At 44.2% G+C, this 18201-nt stretch overlaps 1 protein-coding gene across 3 annotated transcripts in view; it reads left to right on the top strand.

Moving 5' to 3' along the window:
* Nucleotides 1–18201, top strand: part of RPS6KC1 (ribosomal protein S6 kinase C1) — a 139858-nt gene that overhangs the window by 13867 nt on the left and 107790 nt on the right. For 2 of the 3 annotated variants that reach the window (XR_013231231.1, XM_077338974.1), the window contains exon 3: nucleotides 6350–6470. The exons of the other annotated variant lie outside the window; for it this stretch is intronic. Coding sequence is in view for 1 of the 2 variants with exons in the window: in XM_077338974.1 (XP_077195089.1) it covers nucleotides 6350–6470 (121 nt within the window). In the remaining variant the exon portion in view is untranslated. The remainder of the gene's footprint in view (nucleotides 1–6349; nucleotides 6471–18201) is intronic. 3 annotated transcript variants of the gene reach the window in all.

An 18201-nucleotide genomic window follows, 5' to 3' on the forward strand; every position in this document is an offset into this window, starting at 1 on the left:
GGCAATCCCCCCCTTCCCACTCATATGCTCTCTATGTGCATAAAAGGTCCTAACATATGGTGACTGTGTCTGGGACTCAGCAGCAGGCAAAAGAGAGGAAGAAGCTGAGCTTTGCAAGATTGGTCAGAGAGATTTTTGGTGAGACTCAAATGGCTAGCTGAGGACTAGGAATGAAATGCTAGGACTGTTTCAGGCATTAGAGAACGTAAAAGTGAGACACCCCCTGCCCAATAAGTTGAGTGCGATTAAAGTAAAGGGTGCAAAGTAGAGTTTGGTAAAGGAGAAATAATTTCTGCTATAGGAGAGGTGGTTTTAGCAGGGAGGACTGGGAGCAAGCAATGCAGATAGGGGTGCCAACTTCCAAGTGTGGCCTGGAGTTCTTCTAGAATTACTACTGACTTCCAGACAGCTGACATTAGTTATCCTGGGGCAAATTACAGTTTCAGAGGGTGGACACTGTGGCATCACTTTCCTGCTGAGCTCCTTCCCTTTCCCACACTCTGCCCTCCCCTGGGTCCTGAAACAGAACACTTGTCAAGGAATGCAAGAATAGGAAAAGCAGACAGAAATGGGGTTAACAGTAACAGATTTCTGTTGTCAGTAAATGGAATAAAAATGTGGGTAAGGGACTAGGAGGAAGAGCTGGGGCTGGGAGGAAAATTCGGTACTTTTGGGATTTGAGTTTTCCTGTTGCGTGAAACTTGAATCAGCTGAATTATTGATTTGGTACATGGATTTGACACTGGCCAGTTTAGGAAACTTGAACTGATTAGACTGAATCAGCTGTCATACAGCTGATCATGCTGCTGGGAGAAGCTTCTCCGGGGATCAGCTGTTTGGTGGGCTGCAGGGGACGAACTGATCCTCGAAGAGAAGCCTCTCAGAGGATGAGCTGCATGGTGACTCAGAGGCAATTAAACTGGCCCTTTCCACATAGCCTCGGCTGTGCAGGAAAGGCGGCAGACAGGCACAGGGTCTGCTGAGCCTGCCCCAGCAGGACTGGGGACAGAAGGTGTGGGGATGACATATCAGCTCTGTGCCCCTCCCCTACCTGCTCCCAACTTGCAGCCAGTTCCAGGAGGGTCAGGGAAAGTGGATGCTGGCTGACATCTACTGACATTTAAAGCCCTTGCCAAATGGGATCTTTCTCAGTCAGCTGAATCACGCCCAAATTGCTTCAGGCTTCTCTGATTTGTCTTGTTTAAACTGACAGGATGTGCAATTTGGGTTGGATGAGCCCAAAATTACTTGATTCAGCATTGATTTGAGTATTTTTGAGTTAATCCAAGCTGAATCACCCATCTGTTGTTGGGGCTGAGAGCACAGTTTATAGTGACTTGAAAGTTTGCAGTCTAATGTGGAGAGGAGCATGCAGTGAGTATATATATATAGAGAGAATAAGGCAGATATGCTTGCTGAGAGATGGGATTCTAACAAAGGCATTCCACATTGATTGAAGAGAACTGTAAGGGAAAGATCAGGAGCAGGAAGAAGCCTGCATATGTGATACTGGAAAATGGTCAGATGTGAACTGCACAGTCAACTACAGTGCAATCCTATGCAATGTTGCTCCGTTCTAAACATTTTGAATTCAGTCAGTTTAAACTGGAATAACTTCACACAGGATTGCAATGTTATTCTGTGACCTGAGATCCTTTCAGAGATTTAATGTGTGCTGTATTGTATTGCAGAAAAGATTGAAACACCATCTTTACTGTAATGAAAAATGCAGTTTGCATTCAACAGTCTCTTTATCTTCCCCAGCAAGGTAGAATTTTGTACTTTTCAGATTTTGTTGGATTGCATATTGTAGATCTAGAACTTTCAGTATTACCAGCTTGAGTATTACGATGGATTTTTGGGTGGTTGCTGGATCTAGATCATTCAGCAGAATAAAAAAAGATTGTTATCTTGATAATGACTAATAGATCAAATTCTGGTGCCTGTATTCAGGGGCGAAAATGGGCTATCTAATCTCTCCTGCTCATTCATTATGTTAAGTGTTTAACATTTTCTGTTTCAACATCTCTTTGAGATCATGAGGGTTCATCTGTTTGCGTATTTGTGGAATGTGCCATCAAATCGCCTCTGATATGTGGTGACCTTATGATTTAACAACCTCCAAAACGTCCTGTCATTAACAGCTGGACTTTCAAACATCTGGGCTACTAAATTAATTTTGAACTATGGCTAGATCAGTTTTGTTCTAGGCTTTTTCAGTCTCTTGAATTGTATGTCTAAATGAAAAAAACTTTGCTGTTACCATTTTTATTTGGTGGAAATCACTTCTTTATTCAGAAGGAGTTTTTATTATTTTTCAGCCAGAGCATTGTATGATTCTATGTTGAGCACATTCATTAGAAACAGAAATCTCCCCCCCCCCCGATCTATCAGTTTGACTTGTATTCTATTTTGGGTTGGGTTGTAATCGTAATGAAACCATGGGATGTCCGCAACATTTATTCAACAAAGTGTAATGTTTTGTGAACTATGAATTTCCATGGTGCCCTTAGTGGTTTCTAAAAATTCTCTCCCCTCCTGAATGCCTAAATGCCATACTTTGGGAGACAACTTGGACACTTCTGATTATAGCTTGTAGGAAACTTGCTTCACCTTCAACAATAGCTGATACAAAGGCTGCTTACTTTCTATTTTTTTCTTTTAATCAGGACTCAGTTTGAGCCTGTGGGACACAGAATTCTAAGCTGTATGGCTTCACTGTATGGAGTGCTGGTATTTTGGCAGGAGCTGTAGTGTGAAAATGGATATTGCTCATAACTGGCTGCCACTCTCCCGCCTGAGCATTATCTACTCATCCTAAGCAAAGCAGCCACTCAGGTGTAATTCCTTTGGTGATAAGACAATTTTTAAAATAACTTGAGTGGAAACTTTGGGCCTGTTGATTTATTTAGGGATTTAAACCATGTTTCTCTTGAATGGTGACCTTTAGAGGTTGACAACATCATTCTCCATGCTTCCACTTTACTCTCACCAACAGCCATGAGAGGCATGTTAAACTGAGAGAGAGTAACTGGCCAAGGTTATCCAGCGACCTTCCACCATGACGTAGTGGGGATTTGAACCTGTGTCTCCCACATTCTAGTCCCACCCTCAAACCATAAAACCACTCTGGCCGTCAGCTGTTGAAATCTGACTTTGCTTCCAGGATTACAGTGAGATCAGGTGTGGGTTTTATGCTTCCACACATTGCCCTCCACCATTTCTCTCACATGTTGGAGGCAGCGGGAGAAACTGTGAGGGCACATGCTGCCTGCGTGTAAAGTGCTGTCAAGTCGCAGCCAACCCTATAGGCATGAGATTAGCAGAGCGGGTTTACTGTTGCCTTTCTCTGTCTAGTGACCCTGGAATTCCTTGTTGGTTTCCCATCCAAATACCAACCAAGGCTGACCCTTCTGAGATCTGACTCTGTTTCAAAGAGGCAGGGAGCCCCGCCTTCAAATATTGTGGAATCTCTTCACTTACGTGGCTGATGTAGTGGATGAGCACATCTTCTGGGATGTGCTTTTGTTTTGGATTACACATACATCTAGTGAAAGGCAGAAAATAACACTCTGTTAAGTGCTGGAAGTGATTAGGGCATTCATCTGCTCCTCTGATCATAATGTACCTATGTTCACATGATCTTCTCTTTCTGCTCAGCTTTTAGGGCTCTTATAATTTAGGCACCAATCTTATAATTGACTAGCTGGAAGTAGTTTACATCTTGGTGACTGGAGGAAGTTGTCATGATTCTTTTTTTTTAATTAACAGGGTTGCAAATAACCAGGAGTAATATTTTTAACAGCAGAATTATTTTGCAAGCTTATAATTGTTGGCACTTCTATTTGAAAATCTGCATCTTAGTACAAGTCAAAACTTTTAATTGAAAGTCCATGTCTTAGGATCACAGCTCTTGTGCACTCATCTCATAAATAAGTGGAAAGTCTAGACATGCCATTCTCATTAATTTTCTCTCCCTGTGTTTTTGTCTTTCCCCCTCCATCTCCATTATTCCTTCCTAAATGCTGCTGAATAGTTGAGAACAGGGTGGTAGAATAGATCCCATTCTTTTGCTATCTTTCTGTACTTTAGGTCTGTGCCATTCTTGTGACCCAGCAAGTTGGACAAAGACCTCCAATATACAGTAGTGTAGCAATCCCTCCCTGTTTTTTGCCAACCTAGGCTGGTAGTAAAATGAGGAGGTCTATAGCTTACTTGGTAGACTGCATTACATGCTTAATAAGTTGTGTTTGGCTTAATGGGTCACAAACTGTGCAGATCTGATGGATTTTAAGCAGAAAGATTTTGTGCCGTGCCATTGGGAGTCTTCCTGCCTTAAAGGTAATTGGAAACAAAGCAAACCCATTGTGGTTTTGGTTAAAAAATTATTTCATTTATTGTTTTTAACGTTTGTTGCTCACAAAAGTTGCTCAAATTAAATATTGTTCATAAGAATGTATTGGCCATCCTTTGAAAGATTGGGCCTGATGCAAAGTGCAATTTGAAGCTTGTTTGCTGCAAGAAAAGATTCTATCCTTTGTCTGAAAAGAATATCTGATGTTGAAAATATGGAGACGAGGGAAATTTGCTAGTCTTAATTTGGCTTGTTATATGACCTTGGTGCACAGGATAGCCCCACACATTTGTTGAAGATGACCAGGTGATTGCACAGAGGCAGGGTGTGTGCTTCTCCTGTCCCTCCTCACGTGTTCAGTGAACATCTGAGGCTGTCATGTGCACCGTGCACTAGTCACCTTTCATTATAGTTGGAGCTGTGTATGTTGTATGGTAAGAAAGCAACTGAAATCCTTCGCCAAGGTCAATCACGTTCTCAGGACAACAGGAGCAAACTGTGGTTTATGTGTATCTTAGCCTTGGTATATGGAGTGTATTTGTTTTGTTTTTCCAAACCCAACTTTGTTGAGACTTTAAGAAAGGCAAGACTGAAGTTGATGGAGGGGTAGCAATCATCTGAGAAAGTTGCAGAGATGGGCAGGCCACTGCGTCCCTTGCCCTGTGAATGCTGTCACTCTTGTTTGTTCCCCTAACCCCTAACTGCATCTGTCCTGTGCAGTCTGCTCCTGATTACATGCACAGTCCAAACTACCTGCCAGTTTTTGAGCTTGCTTAGCCACCTGCTTTCTGGGGTTTTTCCCCAGATAAGTTTGTAAAAGTTCCTAGCCTAGGAGGTGTTTACTAGCTGGGCTGTTCACATGCATTGGTGTTATCCATTTGTGTCCTAAATGAAACAACTTCTCTTGCCCTGGAGGCAGTTATTCACTACAGGCAAAGAAACTAGCTTTAAAGTGGCACAAACTTTAAAATGATCGGTCTGGGTGGAAGGCTTACTCTGATTCTCTTTGCTGTGATTAGCCTGTTTTTCTTCCTTTAGCATAAGAATTACAACTTCTTTGGTAAGTGGCAGTACCTGTGTTTATAGATACAGTGCAATTTAAACACAGTTGAAGTCAATGGACTTATAAAGTCCAACTGCAGTCATAAGTCAATCCCTTCACAGTCTCAAAATGTGACCGCATCGAAATTGATTGTAGAGTCTTTCGGTGTAATTATGTGATGCTTCTTTTGGGAAAGAAATTGAATTTAATATAAATATGAAATGGTTAAAAGTATTCTTTGCAGGACAATATTTGAAAGTGGTAAAATGTGATCCACAGGACTTTGTGTGGAGACTAATATAGGCCTGATTCACGCATTTGCCAGCTAGAAATCTTCTCATGTTTGCTCAAGTCTTGCCCACCCATATGAGCTAAGATGAGGACAGTATATTATATGTAAGGATTTATACGTGCCTGTTTTATGATGTGCTCCTCCTATGCTGTTCTCACTATGTCTAGCTTTTCTCATGGCAAAAATTTGCTTCTTTGAAAATTAAAGGGAAAGAATCTCAGAATGCTAATGTTTGTTATATCTCTTGAAGATTGTTCTACAGCCTCTGTGTACTTGCTGAATGTCTGAGCCAGAAATGAAGAATTTAAGCTGGTTCATGTGCTTGAAACTAGGGCAAATGGCTACAATGGATAAAGTGCACAACTGGTGGCTTAAGTCATTTAAGTTGTTTGTGGACTATTATTGGATAACAACTTTGCTTTGTGCATTAATTATCCTTCTGGAGAACTTTAAAAGTTGAAAAAAAGGAATTGGGTAACATCAACATTTAGGTTTTTTAAAATAGGTTGACCTAAATATTTTAAGTTTTTTTTTTTAAATAAGCCTCAGGGCACATTTAGCATACTGCTTGTGTTGGTTTCTGCTATACTATTTTAAAAACTCAATTAGCAGGAATAACAATTGCCTCATGGGTATTTTTTGTTTTCTGTTTTTGCTTCAGATAGTCGTTTGGAAGAGATACAGTGACTTTAAGAAATTGCACAAAGAACTCTGGCAGATTCATAAACACTTATTCAGGCATACAGAATTGTTTCCTCCTTTTGCTAAAGCAATAGTATTTGGTAAGCATAAATACATACATTCTTTTCAATGGTTAAAATCATTTGGGAATAGCCAACTAATGATGAAAAAAATCTGTGGACATTCAGAGTTTGATGTTGTGCTGATTGGATTTTGCTTTTGCTAAAAACATATTGGTGGAAAAGTTATATGTATGTTTGGTTTTAAAACCAGGCTTCCGGAGTGGGTGTAGTACTTCATTTCCCCCTGCATAGACATGTGGTAAAGTTTTGTAATTACTCTAGGTTTTGACAGACGTAACCAATACCCTACAAATTTGTATCTGATGAAGTGAGCTTTGATTCTTGAAGGTTTATTCCCCAGCCCCACTTCCAAATCGTTGTTCTTTAGAGTACTACTGGACTCTATCTAAATGTAAACCACTTCTCCCTCTAGCTCAGGAGGACAGCTTGGTGGTGGTAGGTGGAACCGATTCAAGTCCCTCAATTGTCCGAGAGGTTTTTTAATGCTGAGGACTTCCAGTTCCTACTTAATAAGTCAATCTCTATTCTGGATCTAAAGTATTCTGGGGAGGAACCCCCTGTGAAACAGGCCAGAAAATACTACGGCCCAAAGGGTAGTGGGGAATTTTTTCCCAAGATTGAGACTAACTTGATTAATTTTCCCTTACCAGAATCCTTTGAGAGAAAGATAAGGGCTGAGTGGGAGAAGCCTATAGTAACCAAGCAGTTTCCCTCCTTTATGAATTGTAGAGCCTAACAATAGAAGCTCTTCTAGAAGCCAGAATAGTACTGGTGACAGCCGAACTGTAGCCCTTACTGCTCAGAGCCCTCCGTTCAGCCGCCAGCCGGTCAAGCTCCACCATTCTGGACAAGGATGGTAGAGCGGGCCCTGCACCAGACGATCTGGAACTAGTGGAAGGGTTAGATGTGGCCCCTCTGACATCTGGATGATGGACGAGAACCAGGGACGTTTTGGCCACCAAGGAGCCACCAGGATCACCTCTGCTTTCAGCAACTTTACTCTGCGCAGGAGCCTTGGTAGAACTGGAACCGGTGGGAAGGCATACAGCAGTCCCCTTGGCCAAATTGCATCTGTGCATCTGTCAGTGCATCTGTTAGACCCACTCTGGGATGGAAGAACCTTGTGCAAAAGGTGTCCACCTGAAAGTTCAGATGCGATGCAAAGAGATCCATCTTGGGATATCCGAAGTGGCGCACAATTCTCTCGAACACTGCTCGGTTGAGGCTCCACTCCACCTCCTGTAGACGTTGCCTGCTGAGCCAGTCAGCTTGTGTGTTCATCACTCCCTGGACATGCTCTGCCCATAGAGATGCCAGATGTAACTCAGCCCAATTCATGATGCTCTTGGATTCCTTCTGAAACTTGCATGAGCGAGATCCCCCCTGGTGATTGATGTATGCTTTTGCTGCGATGTTGTCTGTGTGGACCAGAACGTGCGTGCCCTCTATGCTGGCCTGGAAGGATTTTAAGGCCAAGAAGATCGCTCTCAGCTCTAGTAGGTTGATGGGCAGTCTTCTCTCCTCCACCATCCATTCCCCCTGGATCGGAGAGTGGTTGAGCGTGGCTCCCCAGCCCAATAGGCTGGCGTCTGTGAAGATCTGCTGGAACTCCGGAACAAAGAAGTGCCTTCCTGTTGTCAAATTGCTCTGTACCGTCCACCAGCACAGGCTCTGTTTGGTCTGTAACTCCAAAGTTACAGAAATATCCTCCTTTCTGGCTATCCTCTCCTGAAAAGGGCGTAGCGCCTGCTGGAGAAGGCGAGCGTGAGCACGCCTCCACTGAAGGGTTTCCGAGTTGGATACCAGAATCCCTAGTAAACTGGCCTGCTGAAGGAGCTTGGATGACCTGGCCCTGATGACCTGTGTGGCTATCAGTGCTGTCCTTTGGGCCTTGGCCTGAGGTAGAAGGAATTCCATGTTGTTGGTGTCTATCACTACCCCTAGATGTTCCAGGGACTGTGAAGGGACTAGTGAACTCTTTAGAAGGTTGACCACGAACCCGAATTTCTCCAGGATCTGTATCACCCTGCTGGTATAATGCAGGGACACCTGGCGCAAAGGGGCGCGTATCAGCAGGTCGTCTAGATATGGATGGATGTGAATTCCCTCCTCTCTTAGATTGATTAGAACTTTTGTGAAAACCCTTGGAGCTGTTGACAACCCAAAGGGTAGGGCCCTGTATTGGAAGTGCTGCCCCCCAGCGCAGAAACACAAGAAGCGCCTGTGCCCCTGAGCAATTGGGATGTGAAGGTATGCCTCCTGGAGGTCTAGGGAAGTCAGATACTCTCCCTTCTGAAGTGCCTCCGCTATTGAGCGGAGTGTCTCCATGCGGAACCTTTTCAGGCAGATGAATCGATTGACAAACTTTAGGTCGAGGATGGCCCTCCAGTCTCCATTCCTCTTGGGAATGGTGAATAGAATGGAATAGACACCCCTCCCCTGCTCCTGAGGGGGGACGGGCTCTATGGCTCGGATCTCTAGTAGGTGTTCTATTGCCCTTGTGGTTCTGAGTAACTTGTCCGGGTTCCTTAGGTCTGGTGATTGGATGAACCTGTCTGGGGGGGTGGAGGTGAACTCTATTCTCTACCCCTGAACAACTAACTCCTTTGCCCAGGGATCCACCTTGGCGTCCAACCATACCTGGCTGAACTCCTGAAGGCGACCTCCCACAGGAACGAACGGTGAGTCATGCCTTAGGGGACTTACCCCCCTCCGCTCTGTCTGATCGGCTCTGTTTAAATCGGTTGGGCTTAAAACCTGAGCCTCCCCTTCTGAAGCCCTGTCTGTTGTATCCCCAGGAACCTCTTCTGCCTTCCGGTCTAAACCTGGGGTTAGTGTTTTGGCTCCGGAAGGCGGGTGAAAAGGGCTTGCCATCACAACGAAGGCGTCTGGACATAGCTCTCCTCTTATCCCTGGTCTCCACTAGCACTCGATCTAGTGCATCTCTGAAAAGCTTGTCCCCTTGGAAGGGGTAAGCAGTAACCAGCGTCTTTGAGTGTGGGTCCGCCTGCCAGGCCTTGAGCCATAAGATGCGCCTGGCTACAGTGTTAGAGGCCATAGCTCTCGCTGCAAAGACTACCGTGTCTAGGGATGCATCTGTGCTAAACGCCGCAGCCTTAAGGATCCTACTGGTCCCCTCCTGTATTCTGCCCTCAGATTCAGGAATCAATGTTAGGAGCTTCTTACACCAGGTCATCGAGGCCCTGGCCACAATGGATGCTGTCGTGGCAGCCCTGATTGACATCGCCATGGCCTCATGCGCCTTGCGGAGGGCGGACTCAGACTTTCTATCCATGACGTCACGAATGAAGCCTTCTCCGTCCTCAGATACCAGGCCGGAAGTCTGGAGCGCTGCCACAGGACCATCAACTGCAGGAATCTGTAACATAGACTCAGCATATTCTGGGAGAGCATACATCTTTTTAATAAAGGAGGGAAACTGCTTGGTTACTATAGGCTTCTCCCACTCAGCCCTTATCTTTCTCTCAAAGGATTCTGGTAAGGAAAAATTAATCAAGTTAGTCTCAATCTTGGGAAAAAATTCCCCACTACCCTTTGGGCCGTAGTATTTTCTGGCCTGTTTCACAGGGGGTTCCTCCCCAGAATACTTTAGATCCAGAATAGAGATTGACTTATTAAGTAGGAACTGGAAGTCCTCAGCATTAAAAAACCTCTCGGACAATTGAGGGACTTGAATCGGTTCCACCTACCACCACCAAGCTGTCCTCCTGATCTACGAGGAGAAGAACCCCTCTCGGTGAGTATCCAGGGGTCGTTCCACACGTGGGGCAAAGTCGTGTAATGTCTCCTACCTGCAAACGCATGATAATAAATTCAGCCATTTTCCCCCCTTCACACTCTGCTGCGGCGTCTCACCTTTCCCACTTCTCACTGGGATTGAAAAAGATACCAACAAGAGCAACACACTCTTTTAGTCACTGCTCCTCAGCCTGTTAATCAATGGAGGCAACCAATCAGAGGTTTGTGTGCCTTGAAAGTTCCCCCAACCATGAATTTTTTAAAATTGAAAGTGATGCGTGGCAGTGCATATGCATTGCCATGCAAGACAAACCACACACACAACAATTCCCGACGAAAGGAAAGTTTATTCCTGGGGCTGTAAGACCTGTACAGGATAGTTGCCATGTGGGCCAGGATGTGGGGCTGCAAGAAGAAGAGGGAAAGGGGTGAAATTTCTGCCTTCTGCTTCTTCAGTCAGTAGAACGTCATTCACGGAAGAGGCAAGAGGGAGTCACTTTCCCTACTTCCCCCTGCAGCCTCCTGACCCACATGACTCTTACTATATGCAAGCCACATGACCCTGGGACTAAGCTGTTTGGTGGACAGAAATGGCAGCTGGGTATGTGGAGGGGGGGGAGCTGAGAATACATAGAAGTACTGACAGGCGATGGATGCACTATCTGCAGCCATGGTTATAAGTAGATTTGTAAGTGGTAACTTATTTAATTCTAAACAATAGCCTCTGGACTCTTCCTGTGAAGAAAAGCTTGAGAAACCGAGACCAGAGAGAAACAAAAGACTCAGAGAGTAGAAGTATATAAAGATATATAAAAACTGTCATCTTCAAGATCTTGGGGGAATCCAAGAAGCCCCGGGCATGCATTTAAGCAATTCTGCTGACTCTATGAAACTGTAAATCAAACCACTCAGCTGGTTTGCTATTGTCTATTTCTAGCATATGCTAACTGATATCCTGCGACATTATGCATGGCATGCAGGTGCTATATCTCCGAATGATGGCCTCTGGACTGCAGGAGAATGAGGGCATCTTGTTATCACTCAAATGCTGTGCAGGTGCTCTAGCCCTCTACCAAGCCAGTTTCCCTTTTGCTCATGCCTATGGGCTTCCGTTATCTTCTGTTCAGATTTTATCTCCCTGTGCAATATCAAAGGCTGCTCTAGAAGACCCTCTGTATTTCAGGAGTGGCTTGTTAGATGGCATGCGGAAAGAGCAGGGCCTTGGTTAGAAATAGGAACTGGGTTCCAATGTTTGCTACACATTTGGGAGCCGTCGTTTCAGTCCTTTGGAGCCTAGCTATCATTTCTAAGTCCATTGTGTGACTGGGTGCCCCAGGTTTTCTGGAAAAATGTAGCTAGTGATAAGGGAGAGAACTGAACACAAGGGTGCTGTTTATACTGGCACAGAATCAGACCATCATAATCAAAGAAAGGGGACTATAGTCATACAAAATAGTCATATAAAATAGAAATGCAAAATAGGAAGGAATATGAAGCAGAAATACTTAAACAATTGAATTACCAAACTTATTATATTCCACATGGAAAAGACCCAACAATAAATATCCAAAAAGAGATCCAAATCTTCCTGGAAGAGGATTTGAGTGGATATATTTCAACAAAGGAAAGAACTCTTTTTAGATAAAGAAAACCCTAGATTTCATACTTGGCCAAAAATCCATAAAAATAAAACTCCCCCTCCAAGAAAACCTATAGTTTCAGGTTATGATTCAGTCCTTGACCTAATCTCCAAGTATGCAGGTTGTTTCCTTAGAGAAGACCAGTTGTACCAGTGTTGCCATCACATATGAAGGATAAACCACTGATTTCATTAATACATTGGGCCAACTCAAATATATTGACGCTAGTGTTCTTTTAGTAACTCTAGATGTGGTCTCCCTATATATAAACATTCCACAACATTTCTATAACTGCCACCAATATGCAGATGACCCCCAACTCTGCCTCCTGATGGATGGCCACCTGTTACCCCCCCCCCCCCCCCAGACAAGTTTGCCAGGTTGCATCCTTAGCCAGAACTCTGGGTGTGATATTGGATGCCTCCTTATCTGTGAGATAAGAGTCTGTGAGATAAGATCTTAAGAGCAGTGCAGCTGGCATTTTTGCACCTTCACCAAGCCAAACTATTAGCACCCTACCTGGACCCAGAACACATTGCTACAGTCATCCATGCACCAGTCACCTCTATACTGGATTCTGTAACTCACTCTATGCAAGTCTGCCCTTATCCTTGCTCCAGAAATGACAACTGGCCCAGAATGTAGTCAGGGTCTTCATAGGAACACCTTGGAGGGCGCACATTCACCTTGTGCTCTGACAACTGCACTGGCTCCCGATTGAATTCTAGATCAAGTTTAGGGTATTGGTACTTATCCATAAGGCCATTCGTGGTCCAGGCCCTGTGTATCAGAGAAACCACCTTTTTATCTATTTTCAGGTTCCAATCATTTGGTGGTCCCTGGTCTAACCTCAACCAGGGCCAGGGTGTTCTCTGTCCTGGCCTTTACCTGATGAAATGAGCTCCCAGAGCAGATCTAGGCCAGAACAGAGCTAGCACTTTTCCTCAGGGCTCACAAGATGGAGCTTATGGTTTGGACCAGTGAAACAACAAGATGCACACTGATTAGCTCCGGGGATCTGACGACGACCCAACCCGAGAATGCTGCTGTTACTGATTTAAAACATTGCTTTAAGCTTGTGGCAGCCATAGTATTGTATTGTACTTCAAAGGTAACAAGGCAGAGAGAGAACATCATCAATAAATATTTTCAGAATAACTTTGCTTAGAATACCTTTGTGTTCCACACTAGGCAATGTAGTGTCAAAACCATGGGTAATATGCCCTGTCATCCCTGGACAGAAATTGTAGTAGTTATGTTCATGCTTTCTTCTTCATCCCACTCACTGGGGCTTCATTGAGATTGGATATACTGCTTCCTCAACCTGCTTTTTTTTAAAGCAGTTTCAGTCAAAATGTCTATTTCTGCCTCTCCTAGTTATTTACCTCTTGTACAAACCTCTACTTCTTTAAATAGTGCTATGAGGTAGGTGGGAATACTGTGTATGATTACTGTTACACCAGTGTTACTTTTGAGCAGGTAGTTACCATTGTTTTTACTAACTCAGTTCTAGCATCAAGGGCCTACCCATATCAACCTTAGTTCCACCTCTGCCACCCTGGAATTCCCTGTCCAAGGACACCCTTCCCATGGGTGTTGCAGATATGTTGCTGTCCGTTGGGAGAACCCTACTTTACACTATGTATATCTGATATTTTCTTGTTGATAAGGACCACCATGGAGGCTATGAGACTTGCCACCTTATGGACCCACTACATGGCTTTACACATTGTCATATGTACACTCTTATGAGTGCATGGAACATGAGTATTTGAAGAACATGAGTTCTACTGCAAACCAACATGGTTGGGGACCACTGTACGAGGGCACTCTGGATCTGGATTTCAGTTGCTGAGGACTAATAATGATGGAAACAATGCTGCCTCTTCTTATTCTACCGATTTGGCTGGCCAGTGTGGGAAATAGACTAAATTCCAGAAGGATCTTTGTGGCTGCTCTTTTTTTGGGGGGAAGGGTAGAAAATCTGGGCAGTGAGGAGACCTGTTTGTCCTTCTGGTCACTTGCTTAACTATCAAGCACCATTGAATCAGGTTTAGAAATATGTGTGTGATCCCTCTGTGCAATGGACAGAATACTAAGAATTCTTTTTTGTTACTGTTTTATATTTCATTTCCACAATGTTTAAAATTTGAAGTCTGTGGGGTTTTTTCTTCACCGCAGTTACAAGAGAGAATCATACAGTATAAAGTGAAACCCTTTGGCAGGAAAATGTCATGCGGCTTTCCTGAACTTAGTTTGGACTTTGCTACTTTTCCCATTGGAAAACAGTATGTTTTCACATATGGAACTTGGGAATTGAGTCAAAGTCAACAGAGCAAAGCCATTAAAATGTCTTTGATTCAGGGTCTTGCTTACCAGCCTGACTTTTGAAAAAGTGCTATATTTATATATTTACATATTAAATTGATATCCTTCTTTCCAGCAAAAGTAGATTATAAAATAATCCTAGATCCTTAATACAGAATGGCAGCCAAGAATGTTAATTTGTGCCTTCATGTCTCCTCATCAGGAGGTTAAAAGTTCTGGCTAAAAGCTTGGCTGTTTCCCTAAATATCAAGTGAGGTAGCCATATGAGTTTCCCAAGGCAGAACTCTAGAGCTTCAGTATTGCATCAGAGAAGGCCTTATATCTTGTTGCTACCCATTGAACCTCTCATGGGGCAAATATTAAGGTCTCCTTTGACACTTCAAAGAGGATAGGGGAAGAATATTTTAGTGAGGGACCAGCCTGTTCTCATGTTGGTTCAAGACCAGTGTAACGTAGCCTCTATAGACAGCTTTTGTCAACCATTTGATTATGTGACTCATCAGATGCTTGTCTTCCTGTCACAAAATGGATGAAAAGTTGAGAGCCAGTGTGACAAAATGACTAGAATGGAGACTGAGGAGACCCAGGTTCAAATTTCCATTACATCTTTTTCATATGGTAGCCATGCTGGTGTGCAGTAGAACAGCTAGATTAGAGTCCAGTAGCACCTTAGAGAGGGTGGAGTCATAGAATCATAGAGTTGGAAGGGGCCATACAGGCCATCTAGTCCAACCCCCTGCTCAAGGCAGGATCAGCCCTAAGCATCCTAAAGCATCCAAGAAAAGTGTGTATCCAACCTTTGTTTGAAGACTGCCAGTGAGGGGGAGCTCACCACCTCCTTAGGTAGCCTATTCCACTGCTGAACTACTCTGACTGTGAAAATTTTTTCCCTGATATCTAGCCTATATCGTTGTACTTGTAGTTTAAACCCCTTACTGCGTGTCTTCTCCTCTGCAGCCAACAGAAACAGCATCCTGCCCTCCTCCAAGTGACAACCTTTCAAATACTTAAAGAGGGCTATCATGTCCCCTCTCAACCTCCATTTCTCTAGGCTGAACATTCCCAAGTCCCTCAACCTACCATCATAGGGCTTGGTCCCTTGGCTCCAGATCATCTTCGTCGCTCTCTTCTGTACCCTTTCAATTTTATCTACGTCCTTCTTGAAGTGAGGCCTCCAGAACTGCACACAGTACTCCAGGTGTGGTCTGACCAGTGCCGTATACAATGGGACTATGACATCTTGTGATTTTGATGTGATGCCCCTGTTGATACAGCCCAAAATGGCATTTGCCTTTTTTACCGCTGCATCACACTGCCTGCTCATGTTTAGTTTACAATCCACAAGTACCCCAAGGTCTCGTTCACACACTGTGTTACCTAGAAGCGTATCCCCCATCCAGTAGGCATGCTTTTCATTTTTTGACCCAGATGCAGAACTTTACACTTATCTTTATTAAATTGCATCTTGTTCTCATTTGCCCATTTTCCATTGTGTTCAGATCTCGTTGAACTCTGTCTCTATCTTATGGAGTATTTGCCAGTCCTCCCAATTTGGTGTCGTCTGCAAACTTGATGAGTAGTCCCTACACCCCCTCATCTAGATCATTAATAAATATGTTAAAAAGTACCGGGCCGAGCACCGAGCCCTGAGGTACCCCGCTACTCACCTCTCTCCAGTCTGATGAAACACCATTGACAACAACTCTTTGAGTGCGGTTCTCTAACCAATTCCCTATCCACCTAACTATCTGAAAATCCAGATTGCAGTCCTTCAACTTATCCATCAGAACATCATGGGGAACCTTGTCAAAAGCTTTACTAAAATCAAAGTAAATGACATCAACTGAATTTCTATGATCCAGCAAACCTGTTACTTGGTCAAAAAAAGGAAATCAGGTTGGTCTGGCAGGACCTGTTGGAGACAAAGCCATGCTGACTTCCTTGGATCACCAAATTGTTCTCCAGATGTTTGCAGATCGCTCCCTTTAATATCTGCTCCATTATCTTCCCCACAACAACGGTCGGACTCACTGGTCTGTAGTTTCCCGGGTCATCCTTCCTCCCTTTTTTGAAGAACAGAATAACATTTGCTCTCTTCCAGTCCTCCGAGACATCTCCAGTCCTTAAAGTGGTCCCGAAGATGACGGACAAGGGCTGTGCAAGTTCTCTGGAAAGTTCTTTGAGCACTCTCGGGTGCATTTCATCCAGCCCAGGGGATTTGAACTCATCCAGTGCAGCTAAATGCCTCTCGATAACCTCTCTATCCATGTTAACCTGCCACCCAGACACTATCCGTTGGCTACTGCCATCTCTAGATGTGCCTAAACCCTTTGACTGTGGGAAAAAACAGATGTAAAATAGGCACTAAGCCTTTCTGCTTTCTCTGCATCTTCCGTTAGAGTTTGTCCATCCGCACCCAACAGTGGGCCTATTGCCTCCTTTACTTTACGTTTGCTCCTCACATAACTGAAAAATCTTTTCTTGTTACAATGGGGTTCCCTGGCCAATCTTAGCTCACTCTCAGCTTTGGCCTTTCTGATGGTTGATCTACAGTGCCTAGGAACCTGTAGGTACTCTTCTTTTGAGGCTTTTGAACTCTTTGAGGCTTTTGAACTCTGGTGCTGGAGAAGACTCTTGCGAGTCCCTTGGACTGCAAGGCGAACAAACCGGTCAGTCCTAGAGGAGATCAACCCTGACTGCTCTTTAGAAGGCCAGATCCTGAAGATGAAACTCAAATACTTTGGCCACCTCATGAGAAGAAAGGACTCCCTGGAGAAGAGCCTAATGCTGGGAGCGATCGAGGGCAAAAGAAGAAGGGGACGACAGAGAATGAGGTGGCTGGGTGGAGTCACTGAAGCAGTAGGTGCAAACTTAAATGGACTCCGTGGAATGGTAGAGGACAGGAAGGCCTGGAGGATCATTGTCCATGGGGTCGCGATAGGTCGGACACAACTTCGCACATAACAACAATAACAACACTTCTTTAGAGCTCTGTCCTTCCCTCCATTTCCTGAACATTTTCCTTTTCTTTCTTAGTTCCTCTTGAAGTTCTCTGTTCATCCAAATAGGCTTCTTAGAGCTCCTGCAGTGTTTTCTTCTGGGACAGTCATTGATTGAGCATGCAATAGTTCTTGTTTGAGTAGTGCCCACCCTTCCAGCATTCTCATCCATGGTATGACACTCATCATGTCTCTGAGTTTATTAAAGTTTGCCCTACGAAAATCCAACATCCACGTCTGGCTACAAGCTTCCTTGGCTCCCCATCTCAAAAGGAATTCTATGAGGACATGGTCACTTCTCCCTAGGGTCCCCACCTCCTTCACCTCATCCACCAACTCTTGCCTGTTGGTCAGTATTAAGTCCAGTATGGCTTAACCTCTTGTGGGTTCATCTACCATTTGATAAATGAAATCGTCAGCCAGGCAGGTCAAAAAGTTGCATGACTGAGGACACTTCACAGAGTTTGTTTCCCAGCACACATCTGGGAAATTGAAGTCACCCATGATGACAAGGTCCTGCCGCTTGGATATTTTCTCAAGCTGCTCACAAAGTGCAGCATCCACATCCTCTTGTTGGTCAGGCGGTCGGTAGCAGACACCAACCACCACACTGTTTGTTTTCCCCTCGCTTATTTTCACTCAAATGCTTTCCACTGTAGATATGCTCTCCTTCACTAGAATTTCCTGACAGGTAAGGCCTTTCCTCACATACAGTGCTACTCCTCCACCTCTTTGATTGATTCTGTTTTTTCTGAACAGTTCATATCCATCCACCATTACATTCCAGTCATGAGAATCATTCCACCAAATTTCTGTGATGCCTACTAGATCATACCTTTCCATCAGTATGAGAAGTTCCAGCTCTTCCTTCTTATTGCCCATGCTTCGGGCGTTGGTATAAAGGCATCTGAATCCTTTTACTTTTGGTTCCCTATGAGCTGGCCTTGCCGGTTGGGCTGCCCCCGATCGTTCTCCTTCCTTACACTCCCCATGTTGATCGTCTCCTTCCCCTTGTGGCTTCAG

Source organism: Paroedura picta, chromosome 1 (assembly GCF_049243985.1).
Source record: "Paroedura picta isolate Pp20150507F chromosome 1, Ppicta_v3.0, whole genome shotgun sequence".
Classification (NCBI taxonomy): domain Eukaryota; kingdom Metazoa; phylum Chordata; class Lepidosauria; order Squamata; family Gekkonidae; genus Paroedura; species Paroedura picta.